Below are 26,644 nucleotides of genomic sequence, written 5' to 3'. Positions count from 1 at the left end.
ATGCACCAGGAAGTCTCTCTGTGTGCTGGAATGCATCTTATGTGCCCTCAGTCAAAATAATAATAATAATAATAATAACTAAATAACTTTAAATTTCTTTTAGTTTTGTAGCTTGGAGCTGACATGCAGCCCATTGTGTGACATGCACAGTTCTTGGCATGAGAGATCCCTTGCTTGTAACAGGCTGTGGGGCTTTGGGGGTGAATTTTGGACAAGGAACAAACAGAAAGCAGAGAGGACCAGCTGTAATTTGCTCTTGGACTGTCTAGCACGGCTTGTTCTGTTGGGATTATGTGACATGAGCAGCTCGGATGTCATCATTTGGGTATGGTGTGACTGTCCAAAATACCCAGTGGTAGAAGGGGTTTTTTTTTTTTCCTTCATTATTCTCTTTCTTATTAGGAAGGAAAATAACCCAGCTCTGCAGGCAGTGCTGTCAAAGATGCACTTATTCTCCAGGACTGAGAACGCTGCATTTGTCTTTGGCCTTTTTATAGCACTCTTTCTGGCCATGCAGTTTTCTTAATGGAGTCGTGTGTCTGATCCTTTTAGCTGAGAGAAACATTTCAGCATTAGTGACTAAGGAGGAGATGGGGCTCTGTGTGTGCCAGTGAGGACCTTAGGAATGCTGTGGGAGGCAGCTGTAGATTCTCAGGTGGTTGTGGCTCTGCTGAAAGGATGAGAAGTCTGTAAGGATGGAAAAGGAAAACAAAATTTTAAAGCGTTTAATGAAATAGAACAAGATTGCAGCCAACCTGTGCTCCTTCTGCCATATATGTGGGTTCTTATTTGAATTATTTATTTTTAAGTGCAAACACAAAATAAGCATCAAAAAAAGAGAATAGAAGAACTCAGTTCCATCAGTTCTGTCCTTCTGTGGTCACCTTTTAACCATTTTAGCTGTTAGCACATCTGGGAGCTAGAAGTGGTAGAAAAAGATTATATAGCAGTCAGGTCTTTCAAAACCCTGAGTTATTTAGAAGAGTGATGCATTTCACAATGAGTTAGTTTCTCTCCAGTTGAATACCCAGGTGGGAATAAGTTTGGATGCTGCACAGTTTGTGTGCAAAATTAGGCATTCATTGCAGAGGTTTCATGGGTACATTTCCCTAAGTTTTTAAAGTGTTTGTTACACAAAGCAGCGTGGAGAAATTAAAAATAATTTTAAAAAAAGTTAGCAGGGAAACATGTTTGCTTTGGAACTGCTATCCAAAGGTGCAGAGGGACCTAGGAGCACAGGAATTGTCTTTCTAGGTTTGGAGGAAAGGAAGGAAAATATATCCAGGGTGAGGCCTGCTTTTTCATTTTGTACACAGGATTTGTATTTTTGCTCTTTTAAATCTTCCCTATATGAAAGAAAATTACTTTCACACAGTCTACCAAGATATGTGGGAGAGAACAGGAATACGTTTCTGGGAGTGGAAAATGCTCCTTTTTTTGGGCAAGCTAAGCTTTGAAATCTCCTTGTGAAGTTTTCATGCTAGATGGGACAAAATAATGTGAAAGTAAACATAGTAGCTTGAAAAGGCAGAAATCACAGTTACTGATAACTGCAACATTTGAAATGTGATTTTGAAACTGAATGTTGAAGACCAGAGACACAAATAATAGTGATGGATAAGCTGAAGTGCATTTGGCTACATATATATCATCTAATTACTGTGTTTTAAAGGTTCCTGAAGCTTCTATCCCAGAAGAAAATGGTTCCTCTAGTAGGAGAATCTGGGTTTGAATTTTGTACAGTGAACAGTTATATATGTGTTCATGACATAAGTAGAACTCTTTATTTGGCCCTATAATCTCAAGAAAACAGGACTGGGGGCATGTGGGGTGTCTTCAGAACAATAGAAAACTAAAGGAAGGAGGGTTTTGTGCAGCGTGACTGTGAATGAATGGTTAAAGATACAAACTCAATGCTTCTGAATATGTTTGGGATGGTCAGAAAAATCTCCCAAATGCATTGTACTCAGTTTTGTTAAATAATTAAACACACATTGTGGGACTGAACCACTAAAAGCTCTCAGTGAGTGCCTGGAATTCAGTAAGTGGGAGAAGAACCCCCTGAAAGGCAGCCCTGGTCCACAGAGATTTCTCAAGCAGCTTGATTGTGTTTAGCCAACAGGATCTCCCTCCTGTTTTGTCAGGAGGGCTGAACAAATAATCTAAACTCTGCCATGAGTTTAGAGAATCTGCTTGTCAGGCGTAGGAATCATCAAAAGGGTCGTGAGTACTTCGTGTTTTCTTTTTCATCACGCCACTGAATGCCCTTCTGCTTCTCAGAACTGATGTCTGGTAAAGCAAAGAATTCATAGAGAGAGGCACTGAAAAGTTTAAGCCATCTCTGCCTTTTACCTAAGCTGTGGTTCAAAAAAGCGTGCTGCCCATAAATTCCATAAGTTCTGAAACTGCATTATAATTCCCAACAAAAAAACAGATATAATCAAACTGCATGCCAGCTTTTCTTGCATTAAAGCTTTACTAGAAAAAGGGTGGCCAGCTGAGCCAAAGATCTGCCCCCATGGCTTTATGGGTAAGTCTTGAGCTTGCCAGGGTAATGCATCTTGTGGAAGCCTGTTTTCCATCTGCTGGTCTAATGACACATTAAAGCTATAACAAAAAGTTAATTCCCAGAGCCTTGAAATCTTGTCCCTTGTGTCTGTTGGCATCGTGATTGACTGGATGAATTTTGGAGCAGTGAGCAGTTACATTTGTGGATGGTTTGTATCACTGAATGATGGCTAAATATTCTCTGCATCAAGTCTCTGTCCTGCTGTAGTTCTGTGGCAACAAATCTGCAATGCACGTACAGCATAACTTTAATTTTCACATCCTGTGGCCTCACCTGAACTATTAGAAACTGAACTATAGTCTGCCTCAGGACTGGTATGAGGCATTTCTGGCTGATTTGGGTTTTGTAATGTTCGAGATGCTGAAAGCAAAATTAGCCACTGAGTATTTGACACAAAGTAGCTGAACATCAAGTGAAGAATCAGAGAGAAATAACTTAATAACAGTCAGCTGGCAACAAAGGAACTGAGCTTAATTGCTGAATATTCTGTTTCTTAGAATGATGAACATTTCTAATAGGCAGTTTTGTGAACTGGGTTTCCAAGCCTGTTCTGTAAACATGCAGAATAATTGATCTTGCCAAGAGCCTGCTGAGATGGACCTTTTTTAAAGCAGTAAGGTGATGATGGCCAACACAACAGCAAGGAAATCTTGACCCCGCTGAATTCAGTGGCAAACATCTCCTAAAAGTCAATTAATTCAGAAGTCATCTTAGGTGCTGGATCAGAGCTCCTGAAAGTTGCTGGAAGTAGACGGAAGGCTCCTGGTGGAATCTATGCTGAGAAAGACACCAGGACAGGATGGGTTTCTTTGCTTCTTTGCTCTGCTTATGCTGCATTATTGGATTTGCATCTGTCTAAATTCCCTCAGGCTGAGCTTGCCTCACTGTCTGCTGCTGTGCTTTGTTCCTGTCACAAACTTTACAAAAATCTGGTGTTTTTTTCACAGTCTGGAGCTTTAAAAAACATCTGTCTTTGTTTTTCAAAACAATGAGTCTGATGCTGCTCCTGGGTCAGTCCAAGAGAACGTGACAGGACTAAGCTGCTGGGTCCCATTAGGGGCCAAATAAATTTTGGAAGAAAGCAACTCTCTTGTTCTGTATCCCATTTTATTCTATGGTGCCTGGGGATGCAATTACTTAAAAATTTAAAGCCTAAAATTAAAAACAGAATTCTTTTTGTTAACTTCAGCCCTTGTGGAAAATTAGTAAATACTTACATATGCAATTGGGTCAAACACTGTTCCTGAGCTTGCATAGATTTTTCATTGAAGAGAATAAAATACATTATAAATTTGTGCTTGGCAGAAGGACAGAGGCATTGGATTACACCAGACACAGGTTTAAGAATAAAATGCTGGTAGATACTGTAAAAATATTGAATTTAGTATTACAGTATTAATATTAATACTTCGTGTACAGCACCCAGACTTTGCCCACAGGCAATTTACATTTTACTCTCAACACACCCTAAAAACACTAAACTTCTTGTACACATTGAAAACCTCCCAAAATAGGAGGAAGTAAACTCCCTGAAAATATATAATTCTTCTTAATAAGGTGAGCACTAAGTTGCAATTCTTACCACTGGTGGAATAAGGCCTATTGCTCCTCATCAGATATACAAGGAAAATATGTGATCAGTTGTAGCCCAAGTTAACTGCTTTGTCTGCTTTTTAAGCATGCAGACAGGCATGCAAACCCACAATTCTTTATGGTTTCATAAAATTTAGCATGAAGTGATTCCAGGAAAGTCTTCTAAAATGGAAATTAATTAGAAACTTGGTGCAACAGTCACATCTCCAGCTCTCTGGATTATTCCAAATTTTCCAGAAAAGCCTGTCTTCTAAAAAAAATTTGCATTAATATAGGCATCACTTTAAAGTAACCAAAAGTCATCGTTTTTCATCATGTTTTTCCTCACAGTTTAACTGTGCTTTTAAATAAGTACTGAAAGAGAAGCATGAAACTCAATTTGGCTTGAGACAACTGCCTTTCTGGCTCTGCTACTCCTTTAGTTGAAACACAACGTTAATTTCCACCAAGTGAGATGTAAGGCAGTGAAGGTGACTGTGTTGTAAGGAGAGGTTCAGGGGGTCAGTGAGAAAATCCCCCTGGCTGTGGTGAAGTCCTACCTACAGGTCACTGCACACAACAGCCCTAAACAGTGGGATAATCAGCACAGACAGCTTGGACAATGCATGCTGATCTCCAGACTCACACGTGAAATGAGTAAAAGATTGTGTCAGTGGATGAGCAAATGTTAAATGTTGTGGGAGGCACCCAGCCTTTTTCCCCTGTAAATGTTTCTCTGTGGTTACATGGCCAGGGAGCTCCATGGTGAGTGGTTGAGATGCCCTCTCAGTCTTGCTCAGGACAGAGTTCTCTTCACAGCACTGTTATTAAAAAAAGCCCCACAATATAGAGAATAAGAAGTTTCATGGATCTGGGATTTGTCCTTTGGAGTAATTAACAGCTCACTGAACTGAGGATTCTATCGTCCGTTCTTTGTGGAAAAATAATAAAATTTGTAACAGTTGCCATTCATTTTTATTTTAATGGAGGGGTGAGGCTTTTGTTAGCCGAATCAGGGAATTAACAATCTTGTTAATGTGTTCTGCTCTAAGCTGTTGGTTGTCATTGCAATGCTGCTCTGCCAAGGACAAAGGAATAGAAAATAACTTCGGATAATGTAGTCTATAAATTACTTTCACCTGAAGAGTTAGTGTATTCCTGTGCTGAGCAGATCCTGGAAAAATGAATGTTAATTAACTGACTGGTAGACATTTGTTTCAAAGAAAAAAAATTAGGAGTAAAAAAAAATGTTATTAAGAGAGAACAGAGATATCATCTACTTTTAATTATTCAACAGTATTTTGTAGGGATGAATCATTACTGGCACTGCTAAAGCAGAGACAAAATATTTAGTCTAACACTTTGTTAAAAAAAAAGCATTAAATGCTCAAGACAGATCTTGGATCCATTTTCTTTGATTCATGCAGATCTTTACTGAGTTTTATTTTGTGGAATCACACAGAACCACAGAATCAATTAGGTTGGAAAAGAGCTCTGAGTCCAACCTCTCACCCAGACCAGAGCACTTGGTGCCGTGTCCAGTTGCTCCTTGGACATCTCCAGGGATGGGGATTCCACCACCTCCCTGGGCACCTCCTTCCAGTGACCGATCACCCTTTCTGTGAAGAAATTCCTCCTCACATCCCACCTAAACCTCCCCTGGTGCAGTTTGGACTAAGCTGTGGAAGTGGATTGAGCAGCTTTTTTTTAAACTTGTTTTAATTTTTTCGTTTTGTTTTGATTTTGGTTTTTGTTTGTTTGTTTGTTTTTTTGATATTGAATGAGTCTGGTGCTACTTGTAACACAAACCTGCTGGGTTTTGAAGACCAAATTTCCTTTTCTGACTATCACACCTATGTGTGGAGAAGCACACTGGCTTGGATAGAGCACTCTGACAGGTTCTTTTATTTCCATTCAGTTTTACTGATTTTTTAATGTTGGCTGCTCTGTGGGAGATGTGGAGACATATCATACCCTGGGGACAATCTCTGCAAGACTGAGGATTGCTAGAACATGGGGAAATAGTCAAAGCCATGAAATAAATTTGTGGTTCATGAAGCTTGCCAGAGGACCTTTATAAACTGCTTCTCAAATGTTGGGTGTCTTTTCAGAAGGAATAATTTTAAAAGGTCGAAGCCATGCTTTTCTTCCTAGTGTAAGGCAGCAGTAGAGATGGCCACTGGAATTGTAGAGCAGAACTCTGCTAGATAGAGCTGACCAGAGTTTTTTTTTTTATTATTGTTCTGTCACATTTATGTTAGGTTGTCTAAACTTTACAGCAAGTGTTGCAAGAGTGCTAAGCAAGTATTAAAAAATTAACACATAAAATATGCAAGTGTGTCTCTGAAGAAAAAACAACCTAGCAAAAGAAATCTCTTTTTCTTTCTGGCTTGATGACAACAGTTGTGATGGAAAGGCAAATTTTGCAGAAGGTTAACCAAAGTTTACAGGCAACTGGCACAAAGCTTTCATTGACTGTGATATTTATTAGGATGTGGCAGTAAACACAAACGAATAAATACTGTAGTGAAGCTGTTACAGCCCAGGCAGTCTGAAGCTTTTTAGAATTGGTAATTTATAAAAAGCTAGTACAGGAAAAGAGTTGTATCATATTTCACTCCTGTACTGGAATTTTATCCTGCATTTTAACTTTTACCCAGTGGTCAGGTTATGGCACCATGTGGTGGCTGCCAGTCTCCACTGGGACCATCTCCATCACTCCTTTTACTTCTCTCTGAAGCCCCTGTTCCAGATTAGCTTCACATTTCACCTGTTAAACTGGTGAGTCCTGTCCACATGGCTGAGGATCTTACTGGTCACTTCTGGGGAGGTAGAACCTGGAGATAAGCTCAGGAGGTTGATGCTGCTGCAGAGCTGCAGTTGGTCAGCTCTTTCAGCATTTCATCATTTTAGTAGACCTGGGATTCCCACAGGCTGATGTGCAACGCAGAGAGGTGGCACCTAACAAGAGTTTAAAGCTGCTCCCTCAGGATGGTGACTGCTGCTTTGGGGTGCTCAGTGTGAGGTGCTGACCCATAGCATGGTGCTCCTTTACTGGTGCTTAAACCTTCCATTAAGCCACCATCAGTGACACGAAGGAAGAGGAAATAGTCCAAGATGTTTAGATTGCAGGTGAAGTGCAAGAGATCTTCCTTTTTTTTTTTTCTTTTTTTTTTCTTTTTTTTTTTTTTGTTGTTGCTGTTGTTGTTGTTGTTGTTGTTGTCATCAAGTCTGGGCTCTGCTGTCCCAGTTCTGAATGTAGCTGATCCCTGCTTTACCTCAAGGAGTCTGAAATCAAGAGAGCATGAGAAGCATGAGGCAGGGTCAGAGCTACGATGTTGCAGTGGGGATCCGGCAACACGCATATACCAAACCAGGAGTCCCGTGGAAAGGAAATATATATGGACAGACAGATTCTTGCTAGCTGTTTCAGAGATGTTTATTTCTCCAGCCGCATGGCCGGGGCTCTGCCCAGGAACTGTTCCAGTCATGGGACCAAGGGTCCTTCTGCCCGCGCAGGGAACACAAACCAACCAATGGGAACGAGGCTGAGCAGGGACAGGGAAACCCCGTGTCTGTGCCCTCAGGGCCCCTCTCCCAGGGCTACACGGCAGGGGAGGGACCCCAACACCTCACCCATTTTATTTTAATAAAAGGAGAATGAAAACAACTGGATAAACATAACAAGAACAGTTTCAAGACAAAACAAGCCACCCTCCTGAGTCTTTAAATGTCCAAACAGATTCTGTGGAACATCTTAGGGCTGACAGAAGGGAGACAGAACTCTGAGCATGCTTTGTGGGGAAACTGAGGCAGGAGAGGGTTTAACTTCTTCCCTCCCCCTTTTCATCCCCCACTCGGCATTGGAAAGGGATTTTTGGGGAAACAATTGGCAAAAGCATGGTTTTGTGAGGGAAACCATGGATGAAAAAACGGATTGGGAATACACTGGGGGTAACAGGACATAGGGTAAAAGGGAAAGGTGGGATTAGGAAAGGGAAACTGTAGGGGGGGCTTACAATGGAGATATTGTCTAACATGACTACGATTTTTTGCATATATACTGCCTTTTACAGAAACACCATCAGGCCCAGTGACCTGCGATGCTTGTAACCCTTTTCTCCCTAGTACAATATTAAATTCCACCACCTCTCCATCTCCCAAGCTTGGGATGCATTTTTCAGGGTTATTCTTTTTAATAGCAGTTCTATGCACGAATATGTCTTGCTGGTTGTCACACCTTGTTATAAAACCATAATTTTGCTTAACATTATACCATTTTACTATCCCTAAGATCTTAGTTACTATGATTTTTTCCTTTTTCCGAGTGTCTGCTGTTTTCTGTCTCGCTGCGTCTTTGTTCTCTCTTTCGGTCGCTCCCGTGTTGGAATTGTCGGGGCTGCTCGTGCCTGCGCGCTCTTCCCGGGGTCGCGTTCGGGGCCGCGCGGGCCGGGCCGGGCCGCGCCGCTCAGTTCTCCGTGCGTCGCCTCCTCTGGTCACAGTTTCGCTGCTGCTGCCGGGCGCTGCACCCACGTCTCGGCCGGGCCCCCGAGCGATGACCCCCCCGCGCCCTGCTCCAGCGCACGTCTCGGCTGGGCGCGGCTCTGCTCCACCGCCACCGCCACCCGCCGCCTCCCGCGCGCCGCCCCTCTCGGTCGGGCGTTCACGGGGTTCGCTCCACCACGCGCTGCGCGCACCCGGGCGGGCACCGCCGGGTCCCGCCGCTCCCGCCGCGCCTTGCTCCGCCACCGACACTGCGGCTCGCTTGGCTCCGCCCGCGCGCGGGAACTGCCTCGCTGCTGCTCGCAGAGCGCTCGGTGCACGTGGCCTGGGCCGCACGGTCCCTGCGCCAGGCTTCCCTTCGCCAGGACACAGCTGACATTGCTCAACAGTCTCGGTAACTAAATAATATTCACGAAAATATTCTTCCATCGGCATATATTTTGACTCCAGTATTAACTGTGTCCAAACGGTTTTCCAAAAGCCCTTGGTAAGAATTAAATCCCAAGAAACATAGAAAAAGTTCTTAAACAACCATGCCAGGAAGTGTTTCAGTTCTTTCTGAGCTTGAATCAAGCTAAAATTTACAAATCGTTGTTCAAGAATCATTTTAAGTTTAAGATAAATGTCCATATGCGGCTCTGAGAGCCAAGAGTCTTCCCACGGTTCCTCCATAGTTTAGATATGGAATAGCAAAGCAAAACCAAGAAGAGGAATCCAAAGTTTCCAGGGTTTACTCACACAAATCAGTCGCTTAGGGATCGGGGATCGTTCTGCTCAAAATTCTCCACCATTATGTTGCAGTGGGGATCCTGCAACACGCATATACCAAACCAGGAGTCCCGTGGAAAGGAAATATATATGGACAGACAGATTCTTGATAGCTGTTTCAGAGATGTTTATTTCTCCAGCCGCATGGCCGGAGCTCTGCCGAGGAACTGTTCCAGTCACGGGACCAAGGGTCCTTCTGCCCGCGCAGGGAACACAAACCAACCAATGGGAACGAGGCTGAGCAGGGCCAGGGAAGCCCCGTGCCTGTGCCCTCAGGGCCCCTCTCCCAGGGCTACACGGCGGGGGAGGGACCCCAACATTACGATAGTCTGCAATCCTTTCTTATCCATGTGGTTCTTCCTACTTCTGTGTGAGCTGGGTGCTTTACAAGCCTCACTGGGCTGAGTGCTGGGGAGATTAGTTTTCTCCAAACTAGCTTATGGTTTAGGTAATTGGTTTTCCAAGGGCTTAAAAAATAAAAATTGTAAATCTGACGTGAGGTCAGTGTTGGTTCTTTGCTTATCTGCTCTAGGCTGTTTATGAGAAGCATCAAATGCATTTATCTCTAAAATGCTTGGAAATAAAACCGTGTAGCATTTCACGGCTGTAGCTGGAATTAGTAAATATAAAGGCCTTGTTTAAGCCCTCAGTTTCTTCACATGAGGACAGGTTTACACCCTCATCTTTTGGGCTGTTTGAACCCCCAATTTAGTCTTTAAAGTCTCTGTGAAACAGAATGAAATACCTTCTGTGGATGCCACTGGAGACCTTGTGAACATTATGTTACGGAGATCCTCAGGCTGCTCCTTCCTAAGGTGAACTGTGCCAAGCCGTGTCTGAGGGGACTGGTGCAGAGGGAGGAGTTATTATTTCAGTGTCAATGGGAGTATTAATAACACACAGAATAAGCTTTGTTTTCTAGGAGCAGCCCCCGAAGATGATCCAATCTCCAGAAGCTGGAAATTGAATCCCACCTCTGTCTTTGCTCCTCCCAGCAAACCGCAGATCCACTTTTCCACAGCTGCTGAAGTTGTAGTTTCTCTGACTCACTGCATGCATCTGTGACAAGACAGGCAGGAAGATGACTGTGGTAGCAAGTCTCCCCATTCCTGCCCTCCTTCTACTGGTGCCTGTAACCTTCCAATCCACGCAGCTCAATTGCAGCAAGACAGGGCCGTTCCCCTTGCAGCAGCTTATTTTAAGTTTAGACATGTTCTGAAACCCAGGAGATCAAAGTATTTTCAACAGCACAAGAGGAACTCATCCATAATAGAGCCTGTAAAACCAGCTTCTTGCCTGTAAGCTGATTTCATTGTGCAGCAATGGTTGGCCGCTCACTCACTCTGACTATGGGGTTCTGTGACAGCCCTGCTTTTAGGGACACATATTGGGCTGGAAGTAACTGGAATCTGGTGTGGGCTTTCAGCTGTGACACTGAGTTACTTTCTAGCTGCTTTTTGACTGCCTGCTATTCAATAGGGTGCTGCTTGGCTGCCAATATGAACAGCCAGGGGTTTATACAGACTTAAAAAAAAAACAATGGAGAAGAACAACTGGAAGTAGTTCACTGGGCATTACTGTTGTAATCAGCCTCTGCTGATACCACTAAGGTTTAGAAATTAGAGACAACTCTCTCAGTTCCTGGAAATGCTTTATACTTTGAAATTTTTTCTATGTGTACACATTGCTCGTGTTTGCTGGCTCTCAACCCATTTGTTAATTTTCTTTCTCCTTTTAACAGATTCCAGATAAAGTTTTATTTAAAAGCTTCTATTAACTAAATCAAATTAAACAATGAAATATCAAATTGAATAATGAAAAATGAGAGTGACTAAGGCTCAATTTTCCCCATGTTTTGTATAAATCTGTGTTAAAGCCAGGGGACACAAGGGCACCTCCATCCCAGCTCACTTGGGTTGTGGCTGCCAGACCTTCACAGTGTGTGTGTTCATGCTTTGTTAGGAGTACAACCTGTTCAGGAGCATGTGCAAGTCTGTCTTATTTTTTTCTTCTTCCTGAAGACTCAAATGGCAACGAGTCAGTTGCCACCTCCCATTTGCACACATAAAAATACACCCTCAAAATCTGGGTGAAATTTGTTACCACTTGGACTCCAGTGCTGGCCTGTTGCAATTAATTGCCTTTGTTGATCAGTAGGCTTCTGTTGTTTTGCTCCTGACAAAAGACAAGTGTGCTCTGGCCTGGGCCGAGGTTGTTCAGTATTTTGGGGCTGAGACAGTGAATTTCCTGTCTCTGTTTTGCTTATTTCAGAACTGCTTGGCAGTCGAGAGCCGATGGCTCTATGCAATGAGACAGATAGTCTGAGTTTCTGGGAACGCTTGGTCACAAATTCCTATCCCTAATTAATTCATCCTCTGTCTGTATCAGCAGCCAGGAATGTAATGTGCTTGAAGCAGGTACTGACTGTCAGAAACGACAGATCTCACAAATATTGGAAGCAAATATGTGGTTTAATTATTGCAGTTATCATATGGGACTGTTCAGCTTTGGAGATGAGCTGCACTGGGGAGGGGTTTGAACAAGGCTTTGCCTTGCTTTAAACTAATTTTTGTCAGTCTTTTAACTCCCTATTCTTCATTAGGGCTACAAATACGTTGTGTGCTTGGAGGAGGTTACATAGACAAGGATGCCAAGAGCATTAAGATATATTTTATAGAATGATGGGATATCAGGGATTCATCCTCCTTCCACAGCTGTGGTAAGAGATAAACCAGGAGCTAGAAAGGAAGGAGAGCTGCTGGAGGATGTCAGCTTCCTTAGGAAAATGGGATTCATTTAATGGAAAAATTGAACCAGTTTAAGGACAAGTGTGACAAGCTGAGAACAATGCCCAGGTGGTGTGGGAAACGTAATTAACCTTTGGCAATGCAACAGTGTCAAAGTGATGATACAAAAATTCACTAAATTCACTAGTTTATTAGGGTGTTTGTACATTAACTGATCAGTTTTTCAACTTTGGTATCAAAGTTATTATAAAATATTTATGGAAGTATTTTAATACTTTTTAATTAAAGACCCAGAAACATCCACTTAAAATCACACTAGTCTACGGCAAGGAAGGCAAAAGTGATGGAGATGGCCTAACACAAAACAAAAAATGATTGAATCTTACTTATCCAATTTATGGGGTGAAAAATGATGTTTCCAGCAACAGGCAAAAGCTAGGAGAATTGGTACTTAATGAGGAAATTTGTTTCAGTGCTTTTCTCTAACAAGGTGTAATTTCTTTCTGACCTGACAGGCTGCTAAACCTTGGGATGCCATTAAACTGGTAATGAAGTGCCATGCTAAAAATAGCCTTTCTGCTTTCTTTCTGGTTGCCAGAACCAGCAGAATCATCTGTATACTCAATTTACCACTGAGTTTGAGGCATCTCTGCGTGGAAGCCTCCGGGGAGGAGAAGTGTTGTCTTTTCTCTGTCACGCAGAGCAGAGTTCCGTGCTCATCATGTGCTAAACAGGCAGATAGAATTGGGAGCTAGGCATTTGATCCTGAGTGTTTGCTCACCAGGTTAGGATCACCATGAAGTGTCCTTTGAAAGCTCAGTCCTGAGCATTAACTGAACCAAGGAGAGTGATCTTTGTGGAAAGTGTGGTGTGCTGGTTTATTCTATTAAATGGCGGAGGACCTTTGAAGCCAGGATCCTCAAACTTTACATTTCTTGGGCTGCGTAAATATAAATTGCTCTTGATTAAGTGATGGAGCTGGAGTACATTGCTAGGGCTGTTTTTCAGGACTGTAAAGATTTCCATTTTTTGGTTTCATTGGTAATTGTTCCTAACTAAACTCTCCTCAACTGCGGTTGCAGCCACTGCACCCTAAGTGTCAAAACAGAAGGTGAGTGAATAGATTCCAGAAATTTCCACAGTCCTACAGCGAGGTAAGGCTAGCTGACCCTAAACTCTGGTGTTTAGAGTAGCGGAGGGGACAGAGACCGACAAAACCCTGCATTGTGGAAGATAGAAATCAATCAAGAGTTTGTGGAAAACTTACATCCTAAACTTCCATCGGGGTGCTCCTTTTTACCTGCCTCAGCAGCACGCAATGGCAGGAGGACACGTCTTGGAGGAGAATCCTTTAATTGCTTGTTTACCAAGAAAGAATAATTTATTGGAGGATGAAGCAGGCTGGTAAAACACATTGCTGAAAAAAAATATGTATTTTATCTTACTTTTTACTTCTGGCTGTTCACAGCATCTCCAGAGACCCCAGAATTTTGCAGCCCCCGAGGTAGAACTTGGAGCTCTTTAGTTATTTTGCCCTTTGGCAACAGCTAACTTCACACAGATTCTTCTGCAACAGAGCCAACGTGCTCAGCCAAGTTTTAGCATTTCCATGCTTCTGGATGATTTTTGTGCCATCAGTGATGTGTTACGATGTGCAAAGTGGTACAAATATCTGCAAACGTTTTGATGAGACATAAGTGAATCTTTAATAAGATTCTGCTTTGAAATTGGAATTGGAGGAATATCACAATCATCATATTCGCAGACCTAGTGGGACTTGGCCCTGGTGTTTGGGGCAACCCCAGGCATCAGTCTGGAGAAGGGAAGGTTTCAGGGTGACCTAATTGTGACCTTTTGATGCAGAAGGGAGGCTACAGGAAAGATGGAGAGAGATTATTTACAAGGGCTGGAGGGACAGCACGAGGGGGAATGGCTTCACACTGACAGACAGTAGGTTTAGGTCAGATATTAGGAAAAAATTCTTCCCTGAGAGGATGGTGAGGACCTGGCACAGGGTGTCCAGAGAAGCTGTGGATGCCCTTGGATCCCTGGCAGTGTCCAAGGCCAGGTTGGATGGGGCTTGGAGCAGCCTGGGATAGTGGAAGGTGTCCCTGCCCATGACAGGGGGTGGCACTGGATGAGATTTAAGGTCCCTTCCAGCCCAAACCATCCTCTGATTCTGATACACAAAGTTCCACCAAGCAGCAATCATATAGTGGTCCATGGATGTGGTGTCCAGTTTCTGGATTACACACACTCAGCTTCTAAAACAGGATTAGCAATTATCTGCTAGTGAAAACAAATAGCAGAGCTTGCTCGGTGGCACTCTAAAAATCTATGAAATCTCTTGCCGGTCCAGTTACATAATACTATAACTTTTTTACCATTAGTCTGGCTCACTGCTGTTCTGCAAAGCTCTAATAATCCTGGACCAAGCTTGTCTTGGGTATGCAAGGAAATCTGCATGTCAGGGTTGATTTCAGTGCAGAAGTCACAATAACACACAGAGACAAATCCCAGCTGAGATCAGCAGCCACTCCAGATTTCTACCACCTTTATTTCTTATAGAACTAAGGCTAATACCTAGTTCACTTCTAACTCTTGCTACTTTTCTTGTTGGCGTTTCTCTTGGATTTGGATAAGGAGAATAATGTTGTCCAGTCAAATTTTGCCTCTGCTATTTTGATTTAGTTCTGTCTTGTAGTTTTGATTTGCTACTGCAGCATTTCAGTAATTTGCTTGAACATTACTGAAAAGAAATTGAATTTTATAGGCTTTATTTTGCAGCAATAATTTTTCACTTCCAGGTCTGCACGTCAGATCTGATTTGTTTGATCAATGCCAACTTCATGTGGCAATGACTAAAAGCATTCTTGGCAATGACTAAAAGCGTGCTTGTTACTGGAAAAGAAATGGGACTGTTCAGTCCCCACAGCATATAGTTTTACATAACACATCACATACCCATGTAAAACTAGTTAGTGTAGGGGATTATCAGTGATTTTAATTAACTCACAATATTCCCCATGTATTTGTCTCATTCTGGACTAGAGAGAGAGTCTTGGAGTTTGATGAAAGACTCTTCCCCCCCCCCCCCCCCCAAAAAAAAATTCAAGTTCAGAGGGAAGTCTTTATGTAAATATTATAGAAACCCATGGAGCCCACACTTTGATCCTGCTGAGAGAAATAGACTGATATGGGAACAGGAAGCTTTTATCTTCCCATGTGAAGAAAAATGCAGCAAGAATATTTTTAGCTGCTTTTGGCTGAAGGGTAAAAAAAGGGAGAGGAATAGACCTGCATTTGGGGGCATTTTGCTTTTTAAAGTGCTTTCCTCTTTTTCAAACAAGATATTTGGAAGACTAATTCCCATATCATTAAACATCAAAAACTCAGCTGCTGCCAACTGAAACACAACAAGATAAAATAATGCAAAGTAAATTCTCTTCAGGGAAGGAAAGTGGCTTGTTAGATTGCACCTTCAGAATGACCTGGGGTGATCCCAGAGTCTTAGAACAAGCGAAAGCACATATTCCACATGTGAATATATTAGTTCGGGACATGCTTTGCAAAGCGTCACACACAAGCCAAGTTTTGTATAGTTGCAAACAATCATCAGCTGATTCATTGCTGAATAAAACATGAGAATTGAATCTGCCCCATGGGGTTTTCAGTCTTGTTGTAGAACTGACAAGCACCGTACCCAGGGAAGAAGAGGTCTTCTGATTGTACTTGGCGCACGTAGGCTTCAACGCAGAGCACCAGACAACAATTTTAGTAATGCAAGTACCTTGCAGACAGCAAGACGTCTGGGGTGCACCATGTGGAAAGGAGAGAAGTCCTCTGTGCAGGAACTAAATGTTAATATTAAATTTTTATGCAGACGAAGATTAAGGAAGAAAAAAAGTTAATATGAAGATACCTGACTGATTTCAGGTTAAATTACAATGCATCAAAACAGAGGTATGCAGGGTATGATAACAATCTTTGTTTCAAAACTGGAGTCCTAAAGAGAAGCTATGCTCATTGAGCTTCTAATGAAGCTTTTATCAAATGCAAGACTGATGTAGCCAATATTGCCAAACTCTAGAATTAAAACATAAATGTATTAAAAAGAGAAATGTTTTCAATTTTCTACTTGCTTTAATTTGAAAGTGGGTTTAGTATCTTTTCTAAGTTTCATGCATTGAGCTGTTTTCCCATCAATAGTGAGAAGCAAAATGCAATAATTGTAATAGGATCATATTCGTGTGCAGTATCGACTGCAGGAGCTGGAAGAATCAAATGTACTAAAAGCGGGCAAATAATTGACTTAGCAACGATGAACAGAAGAACTAGCATTTTCGTTAGGCTGTCTGCAGAAAAGCCATGACCACATTGTTCCAAGTAGCCCCCATTAGTAATTGGAAACATTTTGCTTTGTGCTGGCTCTTTTTCTGCCCTGCAGTTTTCAGGCTCTTGCTTCCGTCACCTGCCAGCACTCCCTGTGCTCTCTGTTGCTCAAACTCTTGTGCAGACACATTGCTTGGTCACAGCCTCAGAAATCTGTGTGGATTTGGCCACCGTGAGCCAGGTAGAACCACAGGTTAAAAACTGGTCCTGTTTTCGAGGAATTAATTCACACAAGATTTACATGAACAAGAGTTCATTACTAAACCCCAGGCATGAAGTTAAGCCTCAGGTATTAAGTATTTACACCATTTGCAGTTTAAGTAAGTCATTTTCAGCTTGGCCTTACCTAGCCAGGAGGAATCAGTTGGATTCAGCTGATGTTTGTCTGTGTGAGTAAAAAAAGAAGCCAAATTAGGGATTTATTGCATGAGGCAGGGCAGTGATTTGTGTGGTGTTGGCAGCCCTCCTTTCAGCCTTGTAGTGGAAATGAGGAGAGCTATTTTTGAATGTGAAAACGTGGCCTTGGGAGTACATAAATATTGAACTTTGAGCATTTTCCCCTGAGCTCCATCTTACAACTGTGGCACAGTAACTTTGAGTCCAGCCTAAATGTGAGGGAGGTCAATAGTAACAGTTCCATCAAATGCAGCACTTTTGGATCAGATCTGACTGAACTTGTCCTCCTAAGACCTTGTATTTAAGAAAGACTTCAGGAATTTGTGTTTGACTGAAACATTGGTCCTCACGCTGTCTCTATTCTCCCCATCTGCTGAAAAAATAGTTGAAAGCATCAAGGTGTAGTAGGTGTAACTCCTGTTCCATTTCTTTGGTGCACTTTGCTGTGTGTGGGTGTGGTGTGAGTCTCAGAGGGTGGAATGAGCATCCTGCACTCCCAGATTTTGCTTTTTCTGACATAACAAGCGCCAGGAATGAAGCACCTAAATTGAGCAGAGGTCAGAGTCCAGTAGCACAGACTGATGTGGTTAAAACTGCTGCTGCTGGAAATAGCAAAAGGCAGGTTTTCTGATGAAATCTGAGGTGCTTGCAGAGAATGGGACTGCTGAAAGTTTTACAGTTCCTGTGCTGAAGGAAGTGCCTAGTCAGTAAAACATATTGTGCAAAAAAATACTGTTGCTCTCCAGAACAGAGTGCTTGGTGATGTTTAGAGATGACTCCTGGCATTAAGGACTGACACGGATTTCTTTGTCCTAGACTCTCGCTGAGAGCAAATTAAACTCTCATCTTACAGGTTTTAAGCCAAAAAATGATTGTCTCATCTGTACAAAGTGACTTAATTTAGAAGATGAAAGAGAATCTAGAACTTTCTAGAGCAAAAAACCCAAGCTTGTGAGCCTCTTAATTTGCAAGCTTTGAGTATATAAGCAGATACTAATTCTTTCACTGCGTTTTGATGTCCAAGTGTGAAAACAATTGTGGTTTAAGCCATGCCCTGGCGCCAGAATAAGCAGGAAATTTGTGGACAGGAGCGGGGAAATAAGGGAGTGGGTGTCTGAAGAGGACGTGGCAATGAAAAAAAGAAATTTAGGAACATGTTAGGGTAGGTGCCTTCCTAACCTGTGAGGAAAGTCCTATCTGCTAGAAATAATACAACACAGTACAAGAAAATATATATATTTCCTTATACTTTGAAAAAAACCCCAAACCCATTTCTGTTTCCAGATCAGTTGTAAACAGTATTTGTAAACAGTATTTGTATCTTCTTGGGTTTTTTTTCTTATTAATGCAAGGCTAAAATGCCACCTCCACCACAAGTGCTTATGGTATTTATTATCATGTGGAAACTTTCATTTCAACAGCCAACAAAAGGATACAAATCTAAGCAAATGACCCAAGTTAGTGGCTGTGCAGGCGTATAAAGCAATTTAGTAGAGTTACAGTGCCAAAAAGGGAGTCTATTTCTCTCATGGAAAATGGTTCAAGGTTCAGTACACAACAAAATAACAATGATTTATGGGTGGGCAGCGAAGTTTTAAATGCATGGCCAGACTCCTAAGGACTATTTATGCTGGACTGCTTTGTGCTGCTGCCTCAGACTAGCAGTCAGTTTTTTGATGTGCTTGTTTATAAAATTGCACTTTGCAAGCAGCCTATTGCGTGGCAGTTTTTAAAAGCCCCTGGAGCTCTCTGCAGTCAGACCAGATGAATGGAAAATGCTGTTCACAGCATGAAAAATTAGTAATGTGTGGGCTGAAACAGAGTAGAATTGCCTAATGTCATCCGGGTTTGATATTGTGCTACTTTCTGTGTGTCGAAATGCTTTAATGTGAAGTCTGTCCTCCTCAGCTGGTGAACAGTTACCACATCTTCCTCTTGCACTTTCCAGTGGTCTCTCACAGCTCCTTGGGTGGTGGTTGCAGTGGTATATTGCAAACTGGATGCTGTTGACCAAAAAAAATTTTCTCCAGCCTTCTTCTCCTGTCATCGTGTCCCAGAACTGCTGTGTCCTCGTGCTGCCTCTCTCACTGATGGCCATAATGAACAGGTCAGGCAGCATCTTTTATCTCTCCTTGTGGTGAGGCACGTGTCATTATCAAATATAGGAATTAGTCTTATCAATTTAGAGAAACTGATTTTTTACTCTGGAGGACCTGAGGGTCTTGTGGTGCTGCAGCATCCAGGGCTTCCGCTGGAACTGCCAATTACTCCACGAGTTTCTTTACTCAGTGTTTGTGTGTTTGAGACCAGGAGGGCATCCATGAAGCTCTTTGCGGTGGATCATAGAGGGAAGAGTCAAGAAACATTTCAAACAATTCCAGATGTGAGTGTCTGAGAAAGGATGTGCATAAAACTCCACTAAAATAGGATTTTCAGATGCCCCAGAGGTTCTTACTTTTTTTAAAGTGTTCTGTCCATTCCACCTTCACAGTACCCAGCATGATTTCGTAATAGGTAAAAAGCTAAGAGGTTTCACAGTGCTTTAGAGCTGAGAATTTTAGTTCTTCTGCACTTTTTTGGTGGAAAGGGGAAACAAGGATCACACAGCAACTGTGTGATCCAGTGACTGCAGTGGCTGCTTTGGTCTCTGGAGCATCTTAAAGGGTGGCATAAAATTGTTGTCTAAACCTCAGAGATGGAAGGATGAGTTCCTGTTCTCCATTTCTAGAAACAAAGGTAATCTTGTAACACTTGAGCCAGTGGAGAGCACATTTTTCACACAGCCTCTGATGACTGCATTGTTGGCAGCTTTTGAAAACAATAATTTATTACTTAGAATGCAACAATTTGCATTCTGAGTAACCAGCCAGGGTTGGTAGTAGAAAAGAAGATGGGCGATGCTTCTCCATGATTTGCACCATACTTCCAGCTTGCACTAAGACAGAGAATTCTATCTGTGCTCCAACTCTGCTGACCTGTCTGAAGTGAAAGCTGCCCACAGGTCCCTGGGGTCCAAAATTCTGGAGTAAACTCATCAAAAATATGTCAAAATATAAAAATAGGAAATAAAAGTACATTTCTGAAACTTCTGAAAACTGGAGAGTGTTTGTTTTGGTTTTGGTTTGGATTTTTTTCTCTTTTTTTTTGTGTGTGTATGTATTTGCGATTTTTTTGTGGGTGTGGGGGCTTTTTTGTTTTTGGTTTGGTCTGTTATTGTTATTATTATTTGTAGAAGTAGTATTGGTATTATTATTTCGGCTGTCTTTTTAAAAAATAATGCAGTATTTCTTGGGAAAATGTCTCCTTGTGGGATGCTGGTGGTTTTTCATGCATATTTTTAAATCTCGAAGCTGATTGATGCAAGCTCGCATTGCGTTTCTTGAAAGTAATAGGGTCACTAGTGGGAACGTGGAATAAGATAGGTGAATGGGTTTCCAAGTTTGAAACCATGACTGAGAGGTTAAATAAGTGCTTTTCTTAGCAGAGATGCTGAAAGAGAAGGAAAAGGGAGCAACTCCACAAGTATCTGTTCAAGATTTGCAACCCACTGCTTGAAGTGTAAAGATCATTTTGTCTCGTGCAAATCTCAGCCACCCACAGCTTCAGCAGGAAAACACCGCTAAACAAACTCTGCTGTGATAATTTAACTCATCACTCTGATGATGCTTTGTGGGTCTGAGAATTGGGGTGAATTCATGCCCAGTCAGAAAGAGCGTGACAAGGATTCCAGTGGTGTTCCAGTTCTGCAGATGGCTTTGTCTTTAAATTTAATTTCAGGGCAGTAATGCTGGGTTTTAACATCTTATTTGAGTGCAATTTGATGGAAGTGGCAGTGTCTTGCTCACTGGCATTTGTTGAGCTTTGTGGGGTTTTTCTGATACAGAAGTCATAAATCTATTAAATTGGAATAAAGGAATGTAGGAATATAGGAATATAGCATCCTATGAATTATTATGGGGCAAAGGATGTGTTTTGCACTTGAATCTTCTGCCTAGCTTCAACATGGCCTCAGATAATTTGCTTGAGTTTATTGGTTGGTTTGTCATTGTTCTTACATTTATTGCATGAAGAAAATACCTGGAATACCTTTACTTTTATTCTGTTACCCATAAACCCATACATATATATATATGTAAATGAAAAATTAAGACTACTGAAAACACAGAAAAGAAAGAAAGAAGAGCTAAATACTAAGATACATTCATCATGCCAAATTCAGCCACTTTTCTCAGAATTTTCTGACGTCTGGAATAAATATTGATATTTTGTCTTCCCCAAATTAATACTGCTAGATTTCATAAATACTATCTAAACACATCTTCCTGTTCTTGTTCTTTATTTTCTCTTTTATTGAGGCATTTTTAACAGACTTCCACCTGTTTCAGGTCAAAAGCTTTTTGACATAATACATACATATAGGTAAATACTGACTTTGGAGGTTTGTGGCTGGTAGGATTTACAATTCCTTAATGTCGGCTTTGACTTCACGTTTGCTAAGGATCTCTGTGCTTCTCAGGACAACTAATCTTCGTTATTTACCATGGAGTTCATTATTAAAGCACATATAATTTAATTCTGTAATTGCATTACTTTTCGGGCACACGCACTGATCTTGCGTGAAAGTGGTTCTTCTGAATTCGGAAAAACGTGTTGTAACTTTCAACTTCCTTTTACAAAAAGAATGAGGAAGAAAGGGATTACGTTTATCTGCTCTGCCAAAGTGGGATATCAATGCAGTGCTGTAGACAGAAATTTGAATTAACGTTGCTGAGATATAGCCAGATTATTTCCCGCGTGCTTTGAAGCTTTGCATTTAGTTGCATCTTCTGATGCTCCAGCAAGTGCTCCAAACTCATCAAGTTACTGATGGATGTGTTTGTAAAGGCCTGGATGGTCACTTTATATGAAATTATAAACCCACTGTTGTACTTAATGAGGTCAGTGAAGCAATCAGGAAAGAAATATATAATTCTGCTGCGTGGGTCTGTAAGCATGATACATCTTAGGCTTTTTAAGTTTAATGAAGCAGCTACTCAGCAGCTGAATGTTCTTGTTAAAGAGTCTCGGCATGGATTTTAAAACTAAAATGTTGCTGAACACCGTGGTCTCCTTGGAGAGTCTGTGGCTCTTATTCTCTTGAAATGTCTGCATCTTTTATATGTTAATGGTTTTGACAAGAGCCATTTGCTTCATTTTCATTGTAAATTAAGCCCAGAGTCCATTCCCCATTCTCTGAACACTCTATCCCCTGTAAGCTGTCTCATCAGTCTCCAGCTCGCTCCCTGGGGTATGTGTGGTCTGAGAATAGCCGAAGTAATCCTGCAAAACAAACGCTTTGCCAAAGCATTTTCCTATTTTAGAAGCCTTTCTAAGAATACAAGTCCCTGTGTGAAAACTTGCGTTGTGCAAGTGGTCCAGCATCCTCATTAGTCCTCGCATGCAGCAAAATCCTTCTGCCAAATACATCCCTTCAGGGGGCTTCCCAAGGTTAATGCTGCTATTACTCAAATCCAACAGAGGCAAATCACAAGGTTTCTTCTAAACCCTTGGAGAAACACCCCTGTTTAAAGGGTTTTATTAACGTTTAGTTTTTAAAGATTCTTCTCAGCTGCAGTGCTGACACCACACAGCCATGGCGTGCAACACAGAACACTTTTTTTGAGGGGGAAACTCCTGATTTTAACATGGGAATATCATCATTGCAACCTGCAAGGTTTACATGTGACTGCAGCCAAGCGTCCCAAGGCATGCTAGGGAATCTTTCCCCCTTTTGCAGAGGGATTAATCCACCCTGCATGTGTGTTTTTGGTGCCTGACCTGAAGGGGAAGAGGGCAGGGACACATCCTGGTGGAGCCACGCAGCCTCCCCTCCACGACAAACCCACCCAGCCAGGAGCATCCCACCAAAATATCAGGAATTTACATGCCCAGGCTCCTTGTTCCCAGCATAACCCTTCCTTCCCGATTACCATTGAAAGCACCATGCAAAACACACCACCAGGGATGCAAGAAGGAGCAAAATAGAGAAGAGAGATGCGGGCAGGCTGTGATTTCTGCCTCACCTTGTGGCATAAATTACTGCTGTGCACAGGCTGCTATTAAGCAGGTTTGTGTGAATAAAGCCCTGTACAGGATTAATTGCCAGGTCTGTTCTCTGCTGCAGGCTGGTGATAGGAGACACAGAGCAGCAGTGAAGTATTTTCAAAGGGGATTTGAAGCTGATCAGCCATTTTCTCTTCCAGTATATAACTTTCCCCGCTGGCGGACAGTGGCAGAACCTTTAAATTTAAAAGTGCAAAGGGTGAAGATTGTATATTCCTCTGAAATATTTGGAGGGGGAGCAGCAAAAGGTTCAGCCTCTCTGTTTATCACTCGTGACTTCAGGAGTCTGCAGAGAGGAAAAAGCAGGGTTGTTGGCTTGCTGCTTGTGGGATGCGCCGACTGTTTTCCTGTGACACCTAATGTTGTGAACTCGCTCTCCCTGCCGAGTGGGCTTCAGAAATCCGGGGTGGGGAGTGAGGGATGCTCCTTCTCACGCCTGGTGTTGGTCAGACAGGGACAGATGTGTCCCACACCACCTCCCTGTCCTTCCTCCTGCCTAGATGGGGACCCGCGGCCCAGCGCCATGAGGACGAGCCGCTGCAGCCACCTGCCGGGAGTCCCTCCGGAGTGCCCGCGCCCACCAGCCCCTGATGGCAAGAGCCTGGCCAGCAGCAGCGGGGGCCTGGCCAGCAGCTGTCCCCAGTATGTCATGCAGGTGTCCTCCAAGGACGGGCAGCTGCTCTCATCCGTCGTGCGGACCCTCGCCGTGCAGAGGTAGGTGGGGGACAGCGTGAGGAACAGGCCCCTTCCCGTCTGGTTGGACCCCCATCCCAGCTTCATCATGGCCATGCTACAGAATGCACCACATTTCCTAAATGCTTCCCCAGCCAGCGTGCTGAGCAGCCAGACAAGCTGTTTCTAGCACCAGTGCTGCAGCTTCAGTTGTTGTCCAACTGAATGGCCAGCTCTTTCTGCTGCTGGTTTAGAGAAGCAGATTAGTGCTGAAATATATGTTTAATTTATGCCTTTGAAGCCTGCTTCAGGCTGGCTTTGTTCTCATTAGAAGAAAGAAAGAGCATTCTGAAGGCTTTGGCCTTATCTAGACTTGATGCTTGGGTCAAAATTAAATTTGTCTTCACTGGTGGAGTGCTGGAAAAACTTCATGGATCTTAAAGCAGTGCAGAAGAAATACCCACAGGCAGCCACACAGCAGGGATGTGTTTGGTACAGTCCTTTTCAGGTCTGTTTGTATGACTCCTTGACCTCCCTGTATTGTGTCCCAAAGAGAGGGAAACTCTTTCCAGGGACAAGAGCTTTCTGCTTGCATGTGTTTTCCTGAAGTTGTGGCCCTGCCTTCACTGTACTCCAGGGCACGGTGCTGCTCCTTCAGCAGCTCTTTGCTGTTGGCCAGTGAAAACAATGTTTAGGTCAGAGGATCACCACTACAACAAGAAGTGTCCAGCTGAGGCAGATTGAAAACCTCCCTGATGCACTTTGGGATTTCTTGAGGTGGCTACACCACGGGTCTGTGAGAAGCTGGGGAACAAAAAAGTACAGAAGCACTTGCTCTTCTGCCTCTCATCTGCCACTCTGATGTCTTTCACTCTGCACTTTTCCCCCCTAACAGAAGAGATATTTTAAACAAGAAGGCCAAAATGCCTTAAACCATTAGCCCAGCAGCTTGGATTACTAATTACAGAGCAAAGTACTCTTAAACTCAAATATTTCGCACACTGTTAGTTCGTGACACAGAAAAAGGCTATGCCACAGCCTTGTGCATTGACCAGCAGTTTTCTCTCCCTCTCCTGCAGCAGCCCCTTCAATGACCGTCCCATCTGTAGGATCTGCCACGAGGGCAGCAGCCACGAGGAGCTGCTGTCCCCCTGCGAGTGTACGGGGACCCTGGGGACCATTCACCGCAGCTGCCTGGAGCACTGGCTCTCGTCCTCCAACACCAGCTACTGTGAGCTCTGCCACTTCAGGTTTGCAGTGGAGCGCAAGCCCAGGCCGCTGGTGGAGGTCAGTACATGGGGCACGGCCCCAAAGTCTTAGTTTTACTGACAAAACCTTGTCTGCTTTTATACAGGCATCACAAAGCCTCTGCGGATCCACGGGAGCCAAAGTGAATTTTGGTGTTTGGAAACACGAGGGCAGGGGCTCAGGGAAAGGGCAGGGAATAACAAAACTCCTCTTTTTGGGCCAAATCAAAACAAGTGATTAAGAATGGGATCAATGGGTTTGCTTCACTCTGAACCTGAGTGAAGATTTAGGAAGCAGTGTGCAGGGTATTCCTAGAATGCCAGCCGGCCTGGTTGAGGGTGGAAGAGAGGTAAGGAGCAGTTTCTGTGGAATGTGAGACAACTGTCTGGACTCAGAATATTAAATATAGGTAAGGAATTTTATTTTCTTCTTGCTTTTGAGAGAGAGGTAACAAACTTAAGAGCTTTAGAAACCCGGTTTCCATGTCAAAGCCATCAAGAAGGAATTGTTCTTGTTCAGTATCTGGCATGTTTAGACATTTTGTGAGTGACCTTTTGGCCTCTTCTTGCCTATGTGCCAGACTCAACATTGAATTGGAAAATTGTTCTTCCCTTATCAATGAAAATTCAGTTTTTGCCAACTATAGATAGCAGCTTCATTAAGTTTCCGGGTTTTAGGGTATGTTTGGCCCTCAGGAAAAGAAAAGAAACCGAAGAAAGTTCAGTCTCTTGACACTGTTAATGACCTTTTTTCTCCCTCATTATATTTTGGAAAAAGATGAAGCAAAGTTAGAGTTTCTTTTGGAATTAAAAGTGAAATACAAATAACACTTGACAACATGAAGGAGAAGCATCATTTTGTACCAGCTGGTGACAGAGGCACCTACATGCAGAGCTTGGGTTCAGGACAAAATGTCTTTCCTGTGCATCTTAGTTGTTCCTGTAAACTGTGTCAAAACTGGTGGAAGGAGTTACAGTATTAAAAATGATGATGGAAGGAGCTGAAAGCAAAGCTGACCCTACACAGGTTGGGGCACTGTGGTTGTTTGATTGTTCCCTGATGAAGTGAGGCTTCTTTTTTGGCAAAAGCAGTAATAAATAGTAGAAACAACAACAGTGATATTTAGAGTAATAATGGTAAACCTGTCATTTATTTCTCAGCTGAGGACAAATGAAAACCATGAACAAGAACATTTCTGAAACATAGTAAAATGTTTTTTATTTTTACTGCTCAATATTTTCTGCCTTCTCAGCTACTTACACCCACAGTATTTTAGTGCAGAAATCAACAGCTTGATGCAGTTGCAGGAAAGATCATAAAACCCCCCAATCCTTTTAAAAAGGATATGTTTACTGTTTAGAAGGGAACTGAAGATGTACTTCTAAAGTTGAGAGCAGCAGAGACAAAGAGTAACTAAAGTGAGCTGTATGCCAGGGGGAAAATTAAGCAGGAAGATAATCAAACTTCTTGATTTCTGTCAGTGTAAGTCAAGTTTGTCCTGAAAGTTTCTACTTATTTAATACACGGTGCTTTGAAATGCAAAGACCTCCCCACACAAATAATTGCAGCAAATCTGAGAGTTCCCAAAGCAGGACTAAAGCAGGTGCCAAGTTGCCAGATTCCCTCATCCTCTGTGTCCTAAAAGCACTTTCATGCCTGTCTCTCTGTGTTACCT

General features: G+C 42.6%; 1 protein-coding gene across 2 annotated transcripts in view; it reads left to right on the top strand.

The window, feature by feature from the left end:
* MARCHF3 (membrane associated ring-CH-type finger 3) overlaps positions 1–26,644 on the top strand; it is an 85,705-nt gene that overhangs the window by 16,280 nt on the left and 42,781 nt on the right. For both annotated transcript variants that reach the window (XM_048291553.1, XM_048291552.1), the window contains exons 3-4: positions 23,550–23,763; positions 24,801–25,008. In XM_048291553.1, coding sequence (XP_048147510.1) covers positions 23,573–23,763; positions 24,801–25,008 — 399 coding nt within the window. In that variant the 5' untranslated portion in view covers positions 23,550–23,572. The remainder of the gene's footprint in view (positions 1–23,549; positions 23,764–24,800; positions 25,009–26,644) is intronic.

The sequence above is a fragment of the Corvus hawaiiensis genome, chromosome Z (genome assembly GCF_020740725.1).
Source record: "Corvus hawaiiensis isolate bCorHaw1 chromosome Z, bCorHaw1.pri.cur, whole genome shotgun sequence".
Taxonomy (NCBI): domain Eukaryota; kingdom Metazoa; phylum Chordata; class Aves; order Passeriformes; family Corvidae; genus Corvus; species Corvus hawaiiensis.
This window is presented reverse-complemented; position numbering and strand designations above follow the sequence as displayed.